General features: G+C 41.4%; 1 protein-coding gene across 2 annotated transcripts in view; it reads left to right on the forward strand.

The window, feature by feature from the left end:
• fibcd1b (fibrinogen C domain containing 1b) overlaps window positions 1-20,350 on the forward strand; it is a 107,143-nt gene that overhangs the window by 62,634 nt on the left and 24,159 nt on the right. For both annotated transcript variants that reach the window (XM_062412218.1, XM_062412219.1), the window contains one exon: window positions 7,999-8,095. In XM_062412218.1, coding sequence (XP_062268202.1) covers window positions 7,999-8,095 — 97 coding nt within the window. The remainder of the gene's footprint in view (window positions 1-7,998; window positions 8,096-20,350) is intronic.

Raw genomic sequence — 20,350 nt, forward strand, 5'->3', positions numbered from 1 at the left:
TCCATAAAATTACTAAATTCCAAAACATTTTTAAAATCCCGTGTTTTCAAATTATTCTGTAAAGCCCTTTGCACATAGACAAGTGCATTTGATTTATTAAAAAAAGTATATTAAATGTGATTTCATTACATAGAATTAATTTACAACATGAATTTTAGATGTTTAATGTTCAATCATTTCTTATTGAGCCTTGCTGACACAGACACTCAGGAGATCTGTATGATCAATGATTCCTGAGATGTCCAATTTCAAGCACAAATGACATTTCTTTGTCATGAGGGTTTGGTACGAAGTAAACTATAGTCAACGTATTTACAACTTAAAGAAAGTTTTTCATGTGAAGACGAATGCATATCTTTTCTGGTGCTTGTCAGAAAAAAGAAATCCGATATGCCATGGGGCTCATATCGGCCGATTCAGTGGCGATTTATATTGGCTGGCGTGTAATTCAGACAATGGGTGATCCAAACACAAGCAGACGGCTCCTAGTTTGTAAGTTCACACCTGATGTTACAGAGAGCGTCTCTCTTCATGCGTCACAAGCGACCAATTAGGATATCAGAGCTCATCTCCTCGCTCAAAAAAAGTCGTATGTAAATTCTGTCTGTAAGGACCAAGTGATGACTGAATTTCTGAGTGGCTCTCCACGTGTGATCAGACCACCTGGACTGGAAGGTAAACCCAGTTTCTGAACAGGGCCCTTTGCCCTTGATTCAACTTCTCTCTGGATGATGCCGTACTTGCTGCTACAGGTGATTCTGAACAGGTATCCTCTGAGAGATTGGACGTTGGGGTTTTGTGGAGTATGTACAACAGCTTGCACAAACAATAAATTACAAAGAATGGCAGGGAGAAGGGATGAAGTTGAAACCCTGCAATATGGAGAAAGAATGATGGGGGGGGGGGTTGTGAGAATACAAGATGAGAGGGAGTTGGAAGAAAAACAGTCCTGGATTATTTCATAGAACATACAAAACACAACATGGAAAAAAGCGTATTTTTCTATGAATAGAAATAAATTAAACCTTTGTGAAGCTTCAGATGTTGCAGTTTTTAAAAGGTGTTGATTCAGTTTCATGGTGAATATAACAACTTCATTAATAGAAAATCGAATTATATTTACTGAATAAGAAATGTAAAAGTGCTGAATTATGTTACAAGGTTTGAGTTGGCTTCCTTCCATTAGAATAAAAAGATGGACCTTACATAATGAAGTAGGTCGAGCGTGTTTCAAACAACATTAGCAACATTTAGAACACAATGCACGTGACTGTTCCATTAGCTATGATTATTGTGTTCAATAATCATAGCTGGTGTTCTAATATACGACCGCAGGGCGTGAGGTCACTATTGATTTTGCTGCCCAGTTTTTGGATTGTTCCGCACTTTATGTTTGGAAACCCAGAGGCCTCACTCAATCCGTTAAAAAAATGAGTGTTGTGTCACAACTGCAGCTCTCTGTGTGTGTGTGTGTGTGTGTGTGTGTGTGTGTGTGTGTGTATGTGTGTGTGTTTGTGTGTGTGTGTGTGTGTGTGTGTGTGTGTGTGTGTGTGTGTGTGTGTGTGTCTAAAACATCACCTGCCTCAACACCCAAATAGAACAAGTATCTCAGCTTTTGACCTTGACAGCTTCGATGTCAGGCTCTATACCCGTAGCTACAAATTGTGTGTAAGGATTTGTCGGTTGGGATGTTAAGCTGTGTCCCAGTGGAAACTGTGAGTCTGTGTGTGTGGGTGTGGGTGTGGCAAGGTGACCTGGCAGACAATATCAATAAAACAGATGCATTTTGAGCCGCAGTATAAACATGTACAGCTGCAAAAGGGCAATAATGCACTTTTATAGACAGTTACTCTCTGAAATGGAGAGTTGACTTTCCTCTCTTTAAAAATGGAGTTGAATAGTTTTGTGACACTACCAGTCTTTTAAAATCCTCTCTGGAACAGCATGGTTTGAATGAGAGCCCTACTGAAATATAGATTTGCTGATAATATCTGCCAATGTGAAAAACTCTTATTTTACAGAATAAACAAAGAAGAACCGATGTGTATTAATTTATACGCTTTACATGAAAAACTTGAATTTCTTTAAATAAAACTATATTGGTTGAATTTGTGTTTTTTTAAATGTGCAAAAAAGTCTATCCTCAATTACATTGTTGGTAATTAGGGTTTAATACCAACATCTTGCCAATTTTTCTTATCAGTAATGGACATGTTTTGACTTCCTAATATCTGTATCGGCATCAGACCCAAAAATCTAGTATAAATACCACGTGTCAGGGCCTAGATCCTGAGACACTTTTACTTTTATTTTTTAGTTCCCGACTCTTGGTGACTTAGGTATTTAACCTCGGTCGGGTTGTCATAGCTCCCATTCACACCTCATGCCAGGTGTAAATGGAGTCTGGGTTGTGAAAGTCAAAGAGCAGGTACTGGTCTGCATGAGTGGGTTTACGGTTTATTGCACACACACAGTCAAACATAGAGCTAATTGTTAAATGCACACATTCATTTAACGTGCATTGCTGTGACCTTTATGGCTTTCCATTCAGTGCGATGTAACCAAACACACATTTGCACGAAAGATATCGACACCGACATACACTCAGTATTTACATTTATACACATACAGCCAGTAACACATGGCCTGTGAACTACTGACACTACAATGGCATCAGCAAACGTCCAAAATCCAATGACCTACCTCCACTCCCCAGGTTTGATCAGTGCTTTTCTCACTTGAAACCTGTGAGAAAAGGATTACTGCCACTCTGTGAGCTACATTTTCACACACGGACACACACGCAGACCTCCAGGGTCAACCTGCAATTACACCTCGGAGGAGCCTCTCCAGTCTCACAAGGATGCTGAGCAGAGGAGGAGGCACGGCCAGCAAGACGAGCGCGTTCTGAACTGCTCACTGGTTAACCTGCTGCTGCTGAGCACTGCATCATGTGACCACTGGCCGGTATCTCACTCATGCACTGACTGACCCATAGAAGCAGTTGGCTTTCTGCCGGTGTTTTGCCTTGATTGAAACTGAAAAATTCCTGTGCTAACGGAAAAAAAAAAGACTAAAACTTTATCTACATCGCAAAATGGTTTTGAAGAGAACAATGCTTTTAATTGTTTCCATCTCCACTCCGTCAGAGATCTCTGTCATATGTCACTTTGGCTCTTCAGTGCATGTTACCGCGAGTGATACATTGTTCTCAAAGACCACAGACGCTTGAGTTATCATTGTCAAAGTACTTTTTGTAAAGATCGACGAGTCTGTGTCACTCTTTTTGGTGTAAATCAAGGAGAGGTTTTTTTTAATTTCCTTTCCTGTGATTTATTTGGTTGAGGGGGCACTTAATGCTATTTTCTCACCTCCCGCTGATATATCGGCGAGTGCCAGGGGAGAGAGAAAAACAATTAAAGATGGATCATAAGGAAAACCTCCACCTCATTTTTTAACTTGAAATAATCTATACAGTCTCCTCTATTTCAGCTAATTTGAATGTGGGGACAAGGGGGGAGTAAGATAAGGAGGCGGGGGAGGTTATTATTTCAAGGAGAATTGTCAACCTCATTGCCTCATAAATTAAAGACAATCATACTTGACTGCAGTGCCTCCAGTACGGAGTTTCCTGCCTAAATCTGTGAGTTAAATCTCCCCATGTTTGCACAGGGAATCTGTAAAAGAGTTGGAACAGAGGCAGACTCCCTTCTGGAAACAAATCACTAACATGATGACGGTGCATTGTTTGCACTGTCAAAGGCCATGGGGTATTTCCTGAAGGCCTTCTCGAAGTACACATCATTGTTTTCAGGGCAGTAATGGCCTTATTAACTGGTTATTGCCCCTGGTGATTTATATGAAGTATTGTAATGAAAAGGTTTCATTGTGGAAACTGGATTTTATACCTTCACAGTAAGTCACGTTACAGTGTAAAATGTTTACTTACGTCAACTAAGTCATAAATAAAATCAAAATTAAACTCTCCGTTCTTATCATTCTCGCAAACAGACAGTTTTAAAAACCAACTTTATTTTAAGATGCACAAAAAAAAAGGATTTCTATCATGTTGGCTATTTTATTTTTTATCTCAACGAGGGGAAAGAGGATTTATTTTTTATTACAGTACTTATTTAATCCCTGCAGATCTAATGAAAACTGACAACAAAAATTATAAAAATCTTAAATTAAACTTGAGCCAGCCAGTTGTTTCATTTATCTAAAATGTGAATATTGTATAGCACCGAATTATAACTCTAGTTTGTTTACGGACCTTTGCTTGAGGACATTTTCTCTATCTGGAACTCTATGAATATTAATTGACTACCCCTTCATTAAAGCAATGTTTATCTAATGTTGTTACCGCTGAATTGAGGTACTTCATACTACAGGGGTTGTCTTCATTACCTTATCATGTTTGTGTGTTTGTACGTGTAAAACCACCCTGTCATTAACTCCACTGCAACACAACGCGCACAGTGTCACACCTGTTTTATAACTCAAGTACTGTGTAGCTGCCAACACTGTGTCGAGCTGCTCTGTAGGCACTCTCCATCCCTGTGTATGAATGATTGATGACATTATTTATATACACTATATACCATACATTAATATTACAATCTGGTAGCAATAATATACACCTACAGTATCTATAATACTGTAGGTGTATGTGTCAATACCGGAAAAACACAGGGAAGAAATGTACTCTGCTGCAGTATCCAATCTCAAATCCGACAGTGATTTCTCATGGGAAAGAATATAAACTGTTTATGTAAAATAATATGTAAATAAGTAACACATCATGTTAATAAGTCAATAGCAGTCACAGCATCCCACTAATTAGGTCTCACCTCACGTTTAGATTTCATGTAAAGAGTCAAATTCTGCAGTTCTGTCAACATAGACTTCCACGTCAACATAAGGAAGTATAGTCAGGGGCTGGATGCGGCTGCGGAGCCATGATCGGACAGGTACCACGCTAAATGGCTGTTTTGTGCATTTCAGCATTGGACCACGCCCACTAATCTTGCATCACAATCCACACTATCAACTGGAGTCCACACGGTGAAAGTTGTCATATGATGCTTATTTCCTGCTACCGATAGGTAATTATATCATTGCACATGGCCGGGGAAAGAGACTCAGATGGTCTAATGCACTGAGCCCATGAAGCAAAGCCTGCGAGAGGTTCATGCAATCAGAAACAAGCAGAGATCCTGTTGTTGCTTTATGTATAATTGACAGCTTCCTGCAGCACACGGTGCACGTTATGATCTGCATACAGGCCTGAACAGATGTCACAGGGTTATATAAAAGGGGCTTTCAGAGGCATATGAAGCAGGTGTCAATTGTGTAGGTAGCACTGACAAACAGATTTAAAGAGATCAAAGGATGAATCCGGTCATTTTCTGTATTTGTCCACAACAAACTATTCCTGCACACAATATATCACTGTTGTCTACAAATTACTAAAACTATATGAATAACATAGAATAGTGTGCTGAGTGGGATTCTCCTTGACTACCATGAATACTCACGAGAGCAGCACACGCATGTTTACATGAAGCCGGATATACAGGCACTCTTAACAACTTGTAACCATTCCCTGGTGTAATAGGACATTTTGTTGCCTTTTATCCTTAAAGTGCATCGATACTTTTGTGTGACATTTCAAAACACTGACATCTGCCAACAGTAACCCTATTGTTGATCATCAGTATCAGCGTATAGACTGCTATTACCTGGCACTGCTATTGTTAATAACATCATTGCGTCTATAAGTATCACTATTATTATTTCCATTATTACAGCCAGTATGAAGGATCTTAAATATGAAAGTTTAGACTTCTTTCCCCCCTCTCTCTTCTCTATCCTCCTTTCCATCCACCTCTCTTTCTCCTTTCTCTCCGCTTGCTCCAACCGGTCAAGGCACATGGCCGCCCACAATGAGGTTTTGTTAAAAGGGAGTTTTTTTATCTCTCCATAGTCGCCGCAATGAGGATTTGGTGCAATACAATTCAAATTTAACTGAATGTGTTGAATGTTATGTGACAGCTCTGAAATACCAAACTAGTTTCACTGCTGCACAGTTTTCCAAGAGTGCATACAATTGGATTATTGCACTTTAAAGGTTCCTGTTGTATTCATATACAGTAAAAAAAATAAACAAATAATTTAACAATACATATATCCAGGGCGTTTGTTTAATTTAGGTGTTAAGGTTTTGGTTAAAATTCCTATGATCATGTAATATATGAAAATAGTAATAATCCAGATAGGTCTGAAAAAAGAAAATGAGAAATCTTGCGGCTTTGAGAAATTGAAAGAAAAATCCTGACATTGCATAATGTTAAGTTATGATGATGAATCAGTGATGATTGTGATGAAGACGAATTTGTGATAAGATTTGACCCTTGCTCTGCTTGATTTTATTCTTCTGTCTGTTCTGATGGTAAAAGCAAATATGTTTCTCTGTGCCATCTGCTACCTTATGGTATTTAAGGGGATTATTCACGCTGAACATAAACTGTCGTAGAGAATTTTCATTGTCACTTACACATTAAAACACCCTTTCAACTGTCCTACATATGCATGCATTTCTTCTTTAGGAACACATTTGAAGTTCTCCTTCATCTTTTGTCTGACACCCCCACAAATGCCGCCCACGCAGCTGGGATGAATTGTTAAAGATAGGATTTTTGCCATTATTTCCTTTGTTTCTAATACTGAGAGCGATGCCATGATTCCTCCGCGCACCATTGAGTTATAGAATTTGATGACACAGAGGATAGAAGAAAAGAAAACTCGTCTTCTTGTATTTAGGATTGTTGTTTTATGAATATCATCTCTTTTGTGGTATTTCAATTAAGTGTGACAAATCCATGGCCATTTGATTCAAAGATGGTCGAGATTGAATGGATTCCTTTTATTAGCTTCCAACAAATTGCCTTTTTAATGGCTGAAGCCTCTGCATTATTCATTTGAGAGAGAGAGAGAGAGAGAGAGAGAGAGAGAGAGAGAGAGAGAGAGAGAGAGAGAGAGAGAGAGAGAGAGAGAGAGAGAGAGAGAGAGAGAGAGAGATCATCTAATTTAGATCTAGATGAGCTCAGCCTCCGACTTTGGGACTTCGAATGAGTCATCGCACGGGAGGATGAGATTGTTGTGCTAAGCAGGACTTTAGATTTCCATATATGTAAGAGCTCAAAAGCAGTATTTCTTTAAGATTTGGTCAGGTGACCTATCAGAGAGCTGAGTCTGTGTTGATGAACTGAGGGCACGGGCAAACACAGAATTAAACTAGGTTCAGGTAAACAGGAGAGAAAAAACAAGCTGGAAGATGAGTTTGTCAGTCTGTAATATTGACACCACATTGCTGAACTGATGGTCTGACGGAGACTGAGGCGCAGAGCTGAGATAATAAAGCCCCTTTCACACGTGCCTTGTTTGGTCCGAAACCTTCAAACTTATCAGTTTGGTCCAAACCACAATAACAGGGGTTAACGTGGTCTTGCGCTGGATCAATCAAAAACGGTTCGGATCATTTGCAGTTTATTAGCTTCCGAACCAGTTGCTGGAAGTCGAGAGCAATAAACAATAGTAGAGGAAAAACAAACAGAAGTGCCTCCTTGCGGTTTTTGCCTCCTCCCTTGCTTTTTGTGATACCATGATTATATGAACCTATTCAACAAAGGGAAACAGGTCATTCATGTTCTTCATTCATAGAAATAGAAAACGTACTTCTTTGCACCTTATCAAAAAAGTTAGCAAATACAAATTAACAACACGCTAACGTCAAACGCATGCTCACCCTCAAAACAATAACGTGGAGAATAGACAGATCCAGCCTCCATCAGTAAATCATTTACAATACATGTGTATTATCCGAAATTACAATGCAAATTCAAACCGGATCAAATGTGAACAATGTATCAAAGACAAGAGTCCTGGATCGAACCATGTGACATCTGACCAATGAACTCCTGCATTGTCTCTCTCTAGGTGATCCAGCGCAGGGAGGATGGCTCTGTCAACTTCTTCAGAGGGTGGGAGTCCTATCGTGAGGGATTTGGCAAGATTACTGGTGAACACTGGCTCGGTAAGTTCCCCGGCTGTGTGAATGAGTGTCTCAGCGCCCGTGAACAGGTTAAACCTTAAAAAGTACATTTTCACTCAGCACTGTCAACTTTACATAGCTAGCTCCGCAGTTACGTCTCGAAGACAAGACTTTATAGAGCCATCACCTCATCAACATTATATCGACAGCCAGTATGACATGGAATCACAAGTGCAGCACTCAAGCTGCAAGTAGAGAGAAGACAGGAACTCACTAGCAGAGGCTGAAATAGCTACATCGAGTGATGGATCAAGATTAAGAGACGGCTAAAGAGAGGCCAACAGAGAGAGGACTCAAGCCTTCAAATTCCACACCACTTCTCATTCAATTTACTAAACACATTTCTTTTTGTGGGTTTTTACTCTTCAACACCACCACAGTTCTTCTTGTAGCGAGTAGCTAGTTAGCTGTTTGAGCTTGAGGACATTGTAATTAGAGTTGACTTCCACTTGTTATACTGGATTTACTTTAATCTGTGTCATTATTCACGTTTAAACAACACATTAAGGGCCACAAATAGAGAAGTGCTTTATGAATCAGATTTGGCTTTTCAATACAACTAGCTTTTCCTAAATGATGAAGGGAATTTGATGGGAGGATGGTGGAAGCGTGCTAATTATGCTAATGTCTAGAAATGTAGCTTTACCTTTTTCTTCAACCAACAAGATTACAGTTAATATAATAGAATGTCTGTTGCATGTAACGATACCAATGCAAAGTTTTTTTAACAGGGCTGTTTAAGCGTCTTAGCTTCAGACATGCGCTTTTCTGTGGCTGTGATGTCAATCGAATGCAAATGAGAGTAAACCTGTTACACGTTTCTGCAATCAATCACAATAATCAAGCCTCATTACCAGGCCAGGCCTACTCACTCCTCACAGACGCCGATTTTCTACTGGTTTTTCTCCATAAATAGTTATTCGTGTGGGGCTCAGTCGGTTAACTGTGAACCCCATGTTGCAGTAGTAATAATATAGTAATAGTTTTAATCAGTCAATATTCTTATTGTTGGTTAATGATGAACATCCTTACTAATGATGGATTGGAAAAATGCAAACACCATTGACACTAGCTATCAAAAAAAAAGAGAGAAAATATTGCGAGCTAAGTGTTCTCCACTTTCAGGCAGAAGGCAGAGGATAAGTTGTCCCGCAGCCAGAATACTTGACACATAGAATCTCAGTCGACCAAAAAGGTCTTCGACTGATGATGAAAATCCTCAACTTCGAGGGGGCAGCGCCAGCACACAGCTAGTTCCTTCTATCCTAGAGTCGCCTTGTAGCTTCCTTTCAATTAGCCTGACCTTTGTTCACTTAGCGGGAGAACAAACGTCAAACCTGAGAACAGGTATGAAAGTGCAAACTGACAACCAAAATGAGGCACAGATGAGGGTGAACACTGTCGACTTAACTGGAGGCAACTGCAGCTGCGGAGTGTGTAGTGGTCTCTGTAGAAGCATCTCATCACCGTTTTCACAGACAGAAACTGCATGTCTCTCGGATCTCGGTCTCAAATTGCTACGTAACCTCAGCTGTTATCCCTTTGTACAGAAACATCCCCAGTGACGAGCTTCAGTGTTCTGGTGCTCTTTGCTTTTTTTTTTTGCAGAACATTCAGTCTATTACAGTTAGTCCCCACAGACACCCGCAGTACTACAAACACACAAGTGAAAACCAAACCAGCAAGAACCTCAGAAGGGTTTGAATGGATCCTCAAGTACTGTTAATCAAACATGACCCTGGGTTTGCACTGTGACGTCACATTTCTTAACCATTGGCACAGTTCAAGCTCTCACTCTCTCAACCTTCAATCTGACATTTGACAGGACATTGACCGGTCCCCCAAAAAAAGCCAAGCACTTACAGACTTGTTGTTCCCAGAGTAAACTTGGATTGAGTGTGGAGTGTCAGCTATCGCCATGCTAAATCTGTGTATATCTTTAAAACCTTGCATCACAAGTTAGGTCAAATTAAGACTGGTGGAGTTAGTGGAGCTTGAAGAATTCTATTCCTGTAAAAACACACTTGATCACAGTCAAGGTCGTGGCCGTGACATCTCTTGATTTACAGCACTCTCTCACACGCATGCACCTCAGGAGCAGTACAGAAGAAAACCTGTGTGCAACCCAGCTTATATGCGTGTTTTATATAAAATGGTATTTTTTTTGTTAAATTATGCGTATCATCTCTGTTTATTGGGTGTCACAGTGCTGCAGTGGCTCGCACTGTTGCCTTAAGGTATTTGGTTTGAATCCTGTTGTCGTTTGTATGTCATGTAATGTCATTTATTTATGTTGCAAATCATCTTCACTCTTATCCGGCCACAACATCAAAGTATCCATGGCACTTGTCCATCAGCCTCAGTGATTATTAATTCTCACCCTATGTAAGTAGGTTAGTCCACAAGTCCAGAACAGCAGGTCTGAAATATTTGGGACTGCTGCTCTGTAACAGTTAATATGGTATTAGCTGGGCCTGCGTGGTCTGGGGTGCTTCATCATCTCCAACACTCTGTGTCCTTGCTTGACATCAGTAGACTTGTATATACTGTATAGCACTTCAGAGTTTAGGTGAATTAATGTTGATCTAGGTCTCTCAGCTGACCCGAGGCCAGTACAGAGTGCAGGCCATAATATAAAACGTGGTTAGAGTGCCAGCCAGATCTCCCCATGGTATGCTGCGAGAACATGGTGGGAATATGGAAAGCCCTGGATTTAGCAGAGTGAATTTGAATGAGCCAGCAGGCTACTTTGAACCATTCAGAGTACCCTTGCTCATGCAGGGTTGGCTGTTGTCTCGTTACCCCCATCATCGATTACCCTCAGGGCAAAAAATGAAAAATGGATTTGCGCCCGCCTGCAGCCTGCGAAGAAATTCATTGCGGCTACCTCCTCCTGACCAACACTGCTCACTGATGCCATCAACCACCCCTGAACATCTGTACAGTTCTCATTATCTTAATATGATGTTCAATTCAGATTTCAGATGTGTCTCTTGTTTGTTGAACTTGATGATGGTGAAAAAAAAATACGCATGATTTAAGAAATGAGAGACAAGGAGGAAAATTAATCCTGATTCTTTTTTTGCAGGTGGTATTTCTAAAGAGATGTGGGTGTGTGCTGGATAATACAATCAGGAATATGAGAACATTCTTGCACATTTGGTACCACAACCTCAATTTAGCACCTGAAAATGAGCCAGTTCTGTGGAAATAGAAAAAAAAATCTTCCTTTCAGCTGTTTGGCAGCTTAGGTGTTAATTGGTATTAAGAGCTCATAGGCTTTAATAGGTGTAGCTGCAAGTATAGCTGCACTGTATAGCAGTGTCAAATCTGTAACTTTGGCTAGTGTCTACATGTGGTCTGTTGTTTGCTTTGCCGCTTAGTCTTTATCTGGTTCCTATTTCTTCTTTTCAACTTTATATGCAAGTCATCAAGCGTAACTCATCTGCAGTAAATTCACTGTCAAGGAAGCAAAGAGCGTATATACTTCGGGTCCTGTGCCTCAACAGAAAGCTGCATTTTAACAATGTGAGCGTGTAAGACTAACATATTGCTGAATAATCCCTCCCAGAGGAGCATTTCTAAAGAGTATGAAACTGGGTCACGGCAGTTCCATTGTCACCATCGAATCTTTCAGACACCTGGTCTCCGAGGCTGATGTAGACTTGTCTACCTGTAATATAGGCCCTGAAGCTGTTTAATGCCATCCCAAAGAGGCTAACCTAGTTTTCAGATGGCCTATTACTAAACTATAACCAGGTCCGCTGCAGTTGAAATGGCTCTTAAATCCAGCAGAAAACGAGGGGACAGGAGAAATTGTCTGCAGTCATTTTCACGTCCCCTCTCCCCCGGCTTCGTCGACTGCAAACTGCGGCCATAATTTGTTTTTGTGTACAAACAAAATGTAACAAAGGCTCAGAGGTGTCACTTCAGCTTCTCGGTGCTGTAGAGTTATGGAATATCAGAGAGAAGTTGACACAGGCAATTCACAGTGACATTTTGTCCTCTCCTTCTGTGAAACCCATCATAAGGAAAGTGACTTTCAGAAATGGTTCAATGTGATGAAGGCTGTTTATCAGAAAGTTTATTCTATAGTTTGGAAGGTCATCTCGGCTCACACTGTCAGGTGTATGAAAGGATAATTGTAGGAGAGCCCATTGCAATTATACAGTTATTATTCAAATAGAGATTTGGATTCATTTAGAAATATGTTACAAATAAATGCATGTTCTGAATCCTGCTTGAAAGAAGCAGAATCTTTTGCTTTGCTTTACCTTTTCTATTGGGGGGGGGACAGAAACACTTTCTTGAGCAGTACTCAATTTTATTAATCAGTGGAGCATTAACAGCTTAATCAATACTTATAAATGGGATTCTCCTGTTTTGGTGGATCCAAGTTTGTTGTCATACCAAATGCTGGATTGGATTCCTGTCATTCATATATTTATTTACAAAAGAAAGAAAGTTCCTCTCTTTTCATCCCTTTTCCTTTCTTTCTCATATTAGCTTCAGCATGCTCGGCCGGCCTTCTTTCCTCTAATCAATGCACATGCAGTTCTGTAATGTGTCATATGAGGTCACTGCAGCTACCGAGTTATTAGACAGAGGAAATATGCCTTTCATAAGATCATTATTTCAAATTCCATTGAAGCTACAACCAGTGACCATAAAGATGGGCGTCCACACCTCATTCCCCTCTGAAAAATAAAGCTAATGTATCTTGGATACAGGCGCTTTCATCTGCTGCTGGTGATGTCACTTGGACCTATTGTAAGTCAAAGTCAGCTGTCAATCATAACATGTCACCCCCATGTTTATAGCATTGAAACCAAACGTATACCATAAATGAACATTTCAAAGGGAAGATCTTCAAAAATAAGAATATTTTGGGTTAATTTGTTTATGACCGATACTGCATCCAGCCACTAGGGGGTTGATTGAAATGTTTTGGCTTCTGGTTGCTTCTTTGCTTTAGCCTGTCCAGCTCCATGTAACCTGTTCTGGCGTCGTCAAGGCAGTAAATCAAGGGTTAAACGTTAGTGGTTTTCAGGGTGATGACAGGAGGACACATGGCGGAATTAAAATGGTTGTGCTCATGAAAACTAGACCTGCGTCAGTTTTTCTGGGTCAGGACATTTTTTCATTGTTGTCCTGCTGTTTGCGCTGCGACTTCACGATGTGCTTCTTCCTCTTGTTTAGTCTTTATTGGTGTTTGAGAAACGATCATTAGGTAGGACTGATATAAAATAGACTCCTAAAGTGATGCCAAACCATTTTGATCGCCCCCTGCTGGCTGGCTGCAGTAAATGTCAAATCCAGAGTCATCCATGTTAGCAGATGGGTCATGGATCAAAAGTCAAAATACACGTCAGCTAATCTTCTTTTTGTTTTATGTCATTTTGGGTAGTTGCATTGTTCAAGGGCTCACTTTTTCCGCTAAGTTTGGTGGGGTGAAACATCCTGATTGACAGCTGAGACTGACTAACGTATGGTGTATCAGCCATACTTCGATATTGCAGCTCCATTTCCCGGTTGCCACTGCTCAGACTGTGGCTCCAAATGGCAAATCTCATCAAAAGTCATTAGTGCAAGATGGCAGCATATCTAGATAATGGGAGGAGGTGTGTAGGCACTGTCCAGCCTTATATTTAGTTCATGGTCTAATTACATTTAATCAAGTGGGACACTTAAAGTTGAAATTCAATAAACGTACGTGGTCCAGTGTTTATGTGACAAGCTTTTCTTACTCCCTCCCAACCCGAGCTGTCATGTCATCCATCTTTATATACAGCCACTGGGAACAAGAGCATTTCAGGAGAAAATATGTAGACGCAGGTAATTTTATCATGCCTCTAGTCAGTGGAGTCCTGTGCATGAGAAGCAGCAGAGAGAATGTGCGAAGCTCCAACTGTGGGCGTCTCAGAGTCTCCTCATGAGTATTTACCTGATGAGTCTTTTGCTCTCTGGGCGATTAAACAGAAAAAAAAATGCTTGAACAGAACCTGAGAGAACTCTTAACTCTGTTACACTTAACTCACGTAAACCTGGTGAGGTGAATCCAACAAGGAAATGATATTATATCTGCCAGGCTCTCTACTCTGAGGAGTGGGCGGCGTGTTGGAGCCGGTGTATCGGCGGGATTAGGGGTGACAGAATCAGCTTTTTATATCAGTGAAGGTTGTTGTATTGATGTCACACCACCTTCAAGCCCTATTTACAAACAGTAAGCCATTTTATTCACCACAGGATTTGCTTCCTTTATTCCAGCCAGTGTTTGCATCCAGCCTGTGGGAGTGGTGCATTTCAGCGCTTGGCTGACCAGATAACCAGTATGGAGCAGGAACACCCAGCCTCTTCTCTCATTATACTGGATTTATTTTCAAAAGAGCAGAGCTCAGCAATGAACTGCACAAATACAGACAGTATATTGAGAATCCCACTGGGAACAGAAACACACTGCGGCAGAGTATTACAGGGATGCTCACTGATCCGTTTCCCATACTGCTTCTGAACACTTATCTTCCCCCAACTTCCGTGGAACGGGACCTGAGATCCACAAAGCCCATAGTAAACTCTGCAGGAAGGAGCGGACTGACACTAACTTTGTGAGGTGTCAGTGCCGATGGAGAAAATGTCCCAATCAAGACTTCAACACACTGCAATGAAAACAGGTCTGCCGTCAAAGAAAAGAGAAATGAGACTTTTAGAATTGTTTTTGCAAACCTGCACGGTACGGGGCCTGCTAGCCGCTATAAGCTCAGAGTCAAATCGAGCCTGCATGACCTGACCCATCACCTGTGATTAAACACACATAATACACACACAGTCACTCACATCAAATGGGTCATGACCTCCTTGTCCTCCCGTTTTGTTGGCTCAGTTGTGTTATTTGAAAACTATCTGTCAGTTGTCGCAGCACCTGAGCTCATGCAACTGTCGGTTTACTTCCTCAGCGACAATGTGCCTAACTTGCTTCTGTCAAAAGCTAATACTTTTTGGCACTTTTTACAGGTGGTAAAATCCAGAAAGAACATTTAGCACTGGCTTGTTCTGTCTTTATGTGATCGCTTTTGAAGTTGAAGCTGGTTTGGTGTCAGTAGTGACCGTTGTTTGAGTGGAAGTGAAGGAGTTAAAGGTTATGTCGTGGGGCTTCACAATAAAATAAATCTTTGTGGCTGACTGGGATCCAAATAAGCTGATTTAGACGTTAAAAAGTCATTTTAATTTCTGATTTGTACAGAAAAGAAACAAGCCATAGTTCCCACCCGATGCCCGCTCATGTTTATTTAATTTTCACCCTTACCTGTGACCCAGAGCAAGACTCTAAAAGAAACTACAATAATAACCCGAATAAAAACACATTTTCTTCACCACGCAATCGACTTTTTGGAACTGATTTCCCTTCACCTGCATCAGTGGAAAGAATGTCTTGAGACTCTTTCACAGACAAAAGAACCTGGAAAGCCCCAGGCCCAGATGGTGTCTCACATTTCAGTCTGAAGGCCTGTGGTGACCAACTGGCTCCTGACTTCACACAGATCTTCAACAGATCATTTCATCCGTGTGAAGGCTCTCTTCTGCTTCAAATGCTCCACAAGCTCCACAATCACACGGCTCTCTCATAAACCGTATACCACAGGAGCAATTACCACAAGTGCATTGTCCCTCACATCTGTGGTTCCCCCCCCCCAAAAAAAAAGATCTCCGAAAAAATTTGTGTTGGCCGAACGAAAGCACATCACAGACCCCCTGCTGGGACCCCTGCAGTTTGCCTTCCAGGCAAACATATTGGTTAATGAAGCATTTATTATGGCTCTGCTCTCTATCCTGTAATCTACTGCCTGGAGAGTACTGTCTTTGTTCTTGTCCTGAAACCTCGCTGCTCAATACTCACACAGGCAACTCGTGCGGTTCTCCACCTCTTCCGGTGCAGCACCAACTTCCTGAAAGGCAGGAGGCATCAGGAGTGGCCGGGAGGGGGGCGACTTTCATCCATTTCTGGTATTCCCCAGGAATGAGTGTTCCTCTCACTGCTCTTCCTCCCCTGCGTCACATGTGACTGCACCTCTGGGGACAGCGATGGTCGTTTCTGAGACTGAGCTCCCTGTAGTACTTCTTTCACCAACTCGGCGACTGCCATTGAAACTTTAAAGTTTCGTCCAAGATTTGTGAGAAAAAAACAAAATCCCAGCAGCAGAGGTGTACTTCTTGTGCCAGCTGACGAAGTTCATTCTACTTATGGCCGTGTGTGTTCGCCGCTATTTTTATGAGCGAGTTCAGTTTGGCCACAACACAGGAGCAGACTCCATCACCGGCACCAACCTGACTGCCCTCCGGGACCCGTACACCGCCTGAATCAGCAAACATCGATGCCGTCCCCTTCAACCTTGGCCTAGAATTATTTAACTCACAGTTCGTGGCAGGTGCTTCAGATTAAAAGGTCCTCGCGGGACTATTCAGGGCCCCACGTTCACAGTCTCCCGCAGGATTTACAGTCATTACTGCCCACTCCCACACATGTCCCATGCTGCTGCTGCCTTATCATATGGAATTGCTGATCACTGTCGCCTGCAATATGGTTTTTCTAGTGTAAATCTGTGCCCCCACCCTGCAGGGAGCGGAATAAGACACATGTAGAGCTTATGGATTGTTTTAATCTCAAACAAAATGCTAATAAGGTTACTCAACTGTTTAATAAGCCAGCTGTAGAAGACGTGAACTGAAAATAAGCTTTATTAAATTCTTTCAAAGCCTGAGGCAGTGCACGGGAAAAGTGTATGAAAATGTTACGCATCAGCTCCCTGTTTTTTGACTGTTTGTCATAGCGAGGGAAGCAAATTTAATCGTGTTACACATCTGGTGTAACATGATTTTCCAAAATGACTGATATATATTAACCCTTTATGTATGTTTTCAACTGCACTTATTTACAAAGACAGAAATTGCGAGCTATCTGTAAATAATTGAAAAAAACACTTAAAATTTGTATTCTATTTGGTGTCCCTCTCATTTTCATAATATGGACTTCCATCAGATGATGTCTGGGCTGCATTGATCCGCTTGGATTTCTGTAACAGCCCATTTCCTTCAGGTCACTGTGCATCAAAACAAGCAGGTAGAAACAGTTCCTCCTGAAGAAAGATAACTTGGCCTCATCACGGCTTAAAACAAAAGCACCACTGAAACTACAAAGTCATCTCCTTGTTACATGATGTTGCCTTCAAATGGAACCTGTGAACTTGTGGTTGCAACATGGGAGGTATGGGTTTTCTTCCTGTTTAAATGGTTGGAGACAACAGCTGCTAAGCAACAGTGAAAATGATGCCTTCATGAACATCATTCCGACTCCCTGGACGTCAGAGAAGCTGTTTCGCAAGCCACCAGGCAGGAATGTAATGCAGGAGATCACAGTGAAAAAGAGGATTGAATATCATCAATTTTCTTTGTTTAAGATCAAGAGGAAAATCTCTAAGACCAAATGCACAGGTTATAAACCTTCCATCCATTGATAAATGGTCTGCCTATTATGAAAAAGTCAGCCAACAAGTAACACATGGCGATTTAGAGACTGTATCCTCAAGCTGCTATAATTCTAAATTTCTAAAAAAAGGGGGTGATGTGACTCGCTGACGGATATTTTGTATTGTCACTGTTCACGTGAACTAGAGCGCCGTGGCTTTAGGGCAGTGACATTTGGGCAACATTCTAAAAGGAGGCCAGGGCAAGTAGCCTCCGACTCGGCTCCCTTCGTCCTGACCAAAGAGATAAAGAATTGTTTTGTTTTTTTTGCAATCGCCACGTCATTTGCAGAGAACTTTCAATTTGCAGGCAGAGTAATATTTAGCTCCCCTGTATGACTGAGCATCTGTTATGAGCTGCAGGCTATTACACATTATCAGTCTCACTGTTTTAGGGACATACACAGGGACTGATAAGAGTCTTTTTTTTTTTACGCCCGAGCATGCAAACATACTTGATCAATAAACCTAACATAACGGATTTAATAACGCGAAAGAAAAAGCCCAGCAGGCAAAACAACTGACATCTTATCTCTATTATTACATTTCAGCCGTACCAAATTACATACAACAGAGAGTTTAGAGATCGTCTTTCCACTGAAAGTGCCCACGACATGTCACATCATCACATTTTTGTTTTTGGTCCCCGGTATTATGCGAAGTGGACACAGCATAATAAGACCCATGTGTCTTGACTGCTCTGCCTGGAAGTTGTCCTCCCTCGGAAAAGGGCCTTGTCGTGATTTAACATTCTCCGGCAGACTGCCTCATTATAGATACATTTACCGCTGCCGCTGAGAAGAAATGGAAAAGCAAAACTTTATTTCCGCTCTCTGCTGTCTGCTCTGCTGCCTGTCACTAAAATTGCACAAATTTCCTCAGAAAATAGCCGCCTTAAGCACTTCACATGTACCGCTCACCTTTAACAAGTGGGGCAAATGCGAGTGCTATAATTGTGCTCTTAGCCTGCCCGAAGTATTGTAGGCTCATGTGATTACAGTTGAGGGGTGAACCACAAAGACATTTGGGTGTTTGTGTGCGTTTATTTGCGATTGAGTGTGCAAATGGGAGCCAGGCAGGGGGAATGACTATAATTTGGAGATGGGCAATCCACAGGCTTGGCTGTCTCTGTCAGTCTTTCGCGAGTGAATAATGGGCGTTGAAAAATATTACAGCAAAGTCAAATATGATGTTACCATGTCATTCTTGTAAGTACAACATTGAAGCTCCTAAAGAGACGCTACACAAACACCATCATCATGGTTGTTAGTCACCGATCGGAGAGTTTTTTGGGATAAGCAAAACAAAAAAGGCAGACAAATATAACTTGATTGAACTCTTTTCATTTAACAACTTAAACAATTCACTTCTGCAACATTCCAGGTGTAAAGATAAAGTTTTGAACCAAACTATTTTGTAATAACTTGTTAAAAAGTACAAGATGAACAACAGTGAATAAAATATAGTCTCTGTTGTCATTGCACCATTGTGTACATCAGTATGTCCTGATCATTATCTAGGCCGTGGTGGCTCGCCACAGAATTACACTTCTTATGATGACGTAATATATCTTTAATCAAGTGTTTTGCATTGCTGATTACTTGCATAACATGCTCGCTGTGTGTCGCCCTCCCTCATGCTCCCTGTATATCGTCCTCAAAGTTTTTACCATCCACAGTGACAGTCAGAGTTCCAGCTGCAGTTGTGTGCGTACCCAAAGGTGGCATTCAGTGCAGCTCTCTCGTATATAAAATCTCCTCTTTAAATTTCTTGTGCATGTACCTGATGCTACACTCTGTCACGAGTGGTGCACTGACACAGACTCAATCAATTCTCTGGTAAACACTGGTCCTATGCCCTCGCTCTGTCAGAAGCCTCATACTCCCGTACATGAGACTTGAATCCATTCCTTCTCCTCCTCCATTAGCCATGGCTCGCCCTGTCAACTGTCAACAAACAACTGCTTTCGTTTGACTGCATCTCTTGGTTGGAATTCACACAGTTATAAATTTAAAAAGTGAGAGTGACAGCAGCAGCAAAACAAAATTTTACACTAATATGTACCATAACATACCATTTGGGTCCATATTGATTATGTATCAACCGTGGTCCGTTACACCAAATACACACGGTAAACCAATATTTTCTTTCTTCTGCTACTCTGTTCGCTTCGCTCCTCTTCTACCACCAAGCATCTTCATCTCTTCCCTGTCCTTCTGATGTGTCTCAAATCACTGTGAGACTACACAGTCTGACAATCAACTCCCAGCCTGTAGAAGTACTCAGAGAAGCAGGAGGTGAGCCCATTCATCTTTGATCTGGAGAGAACACACTGTCCACACACACAAGGACACACTTACAACAGGACGGAGAGAAAAGATGTGAGTGGGCCGCAAATGCTTAAAGACAACATTTATTTGCTTTAATAAAATGATCTTCAGTCTGTCAATGTGATAAGTAAAGTCAGAGTGGGCTGAGAGGGGAGAAACGCAGAGAAAGGTTTTTTGAATTACATGAACCACTGCATGAGAGATGATAATAACGCAGTGATTGACCTGCCGCTGTTAGAAACTCTTTCAAGGATTCAATGTGGCTGATCCCTGTTCGATTTCTGCCACGCTGCTTTCTCTCCTCTGAAGGGGATTATGGGTAACATCACCCCAACAGAGCAGGGTATTCACAGACCCACTGGCCACCGACATCTAAGAACATCGAAACC

Source organism: Platichthys flesus, chromosome 19 (genome assembly GCF_949316205.1).
Source record: "Platichthys flesus chromosome 19, fPlaFle2.1, whole genome shotgun sequence".
Lineage (NCBI taxonomy): Eukaryota > Metazoa > Chordata > Actinopteri > Pleuronectiformes > Pleuronectidae > Platichthys > Platichthys flesus.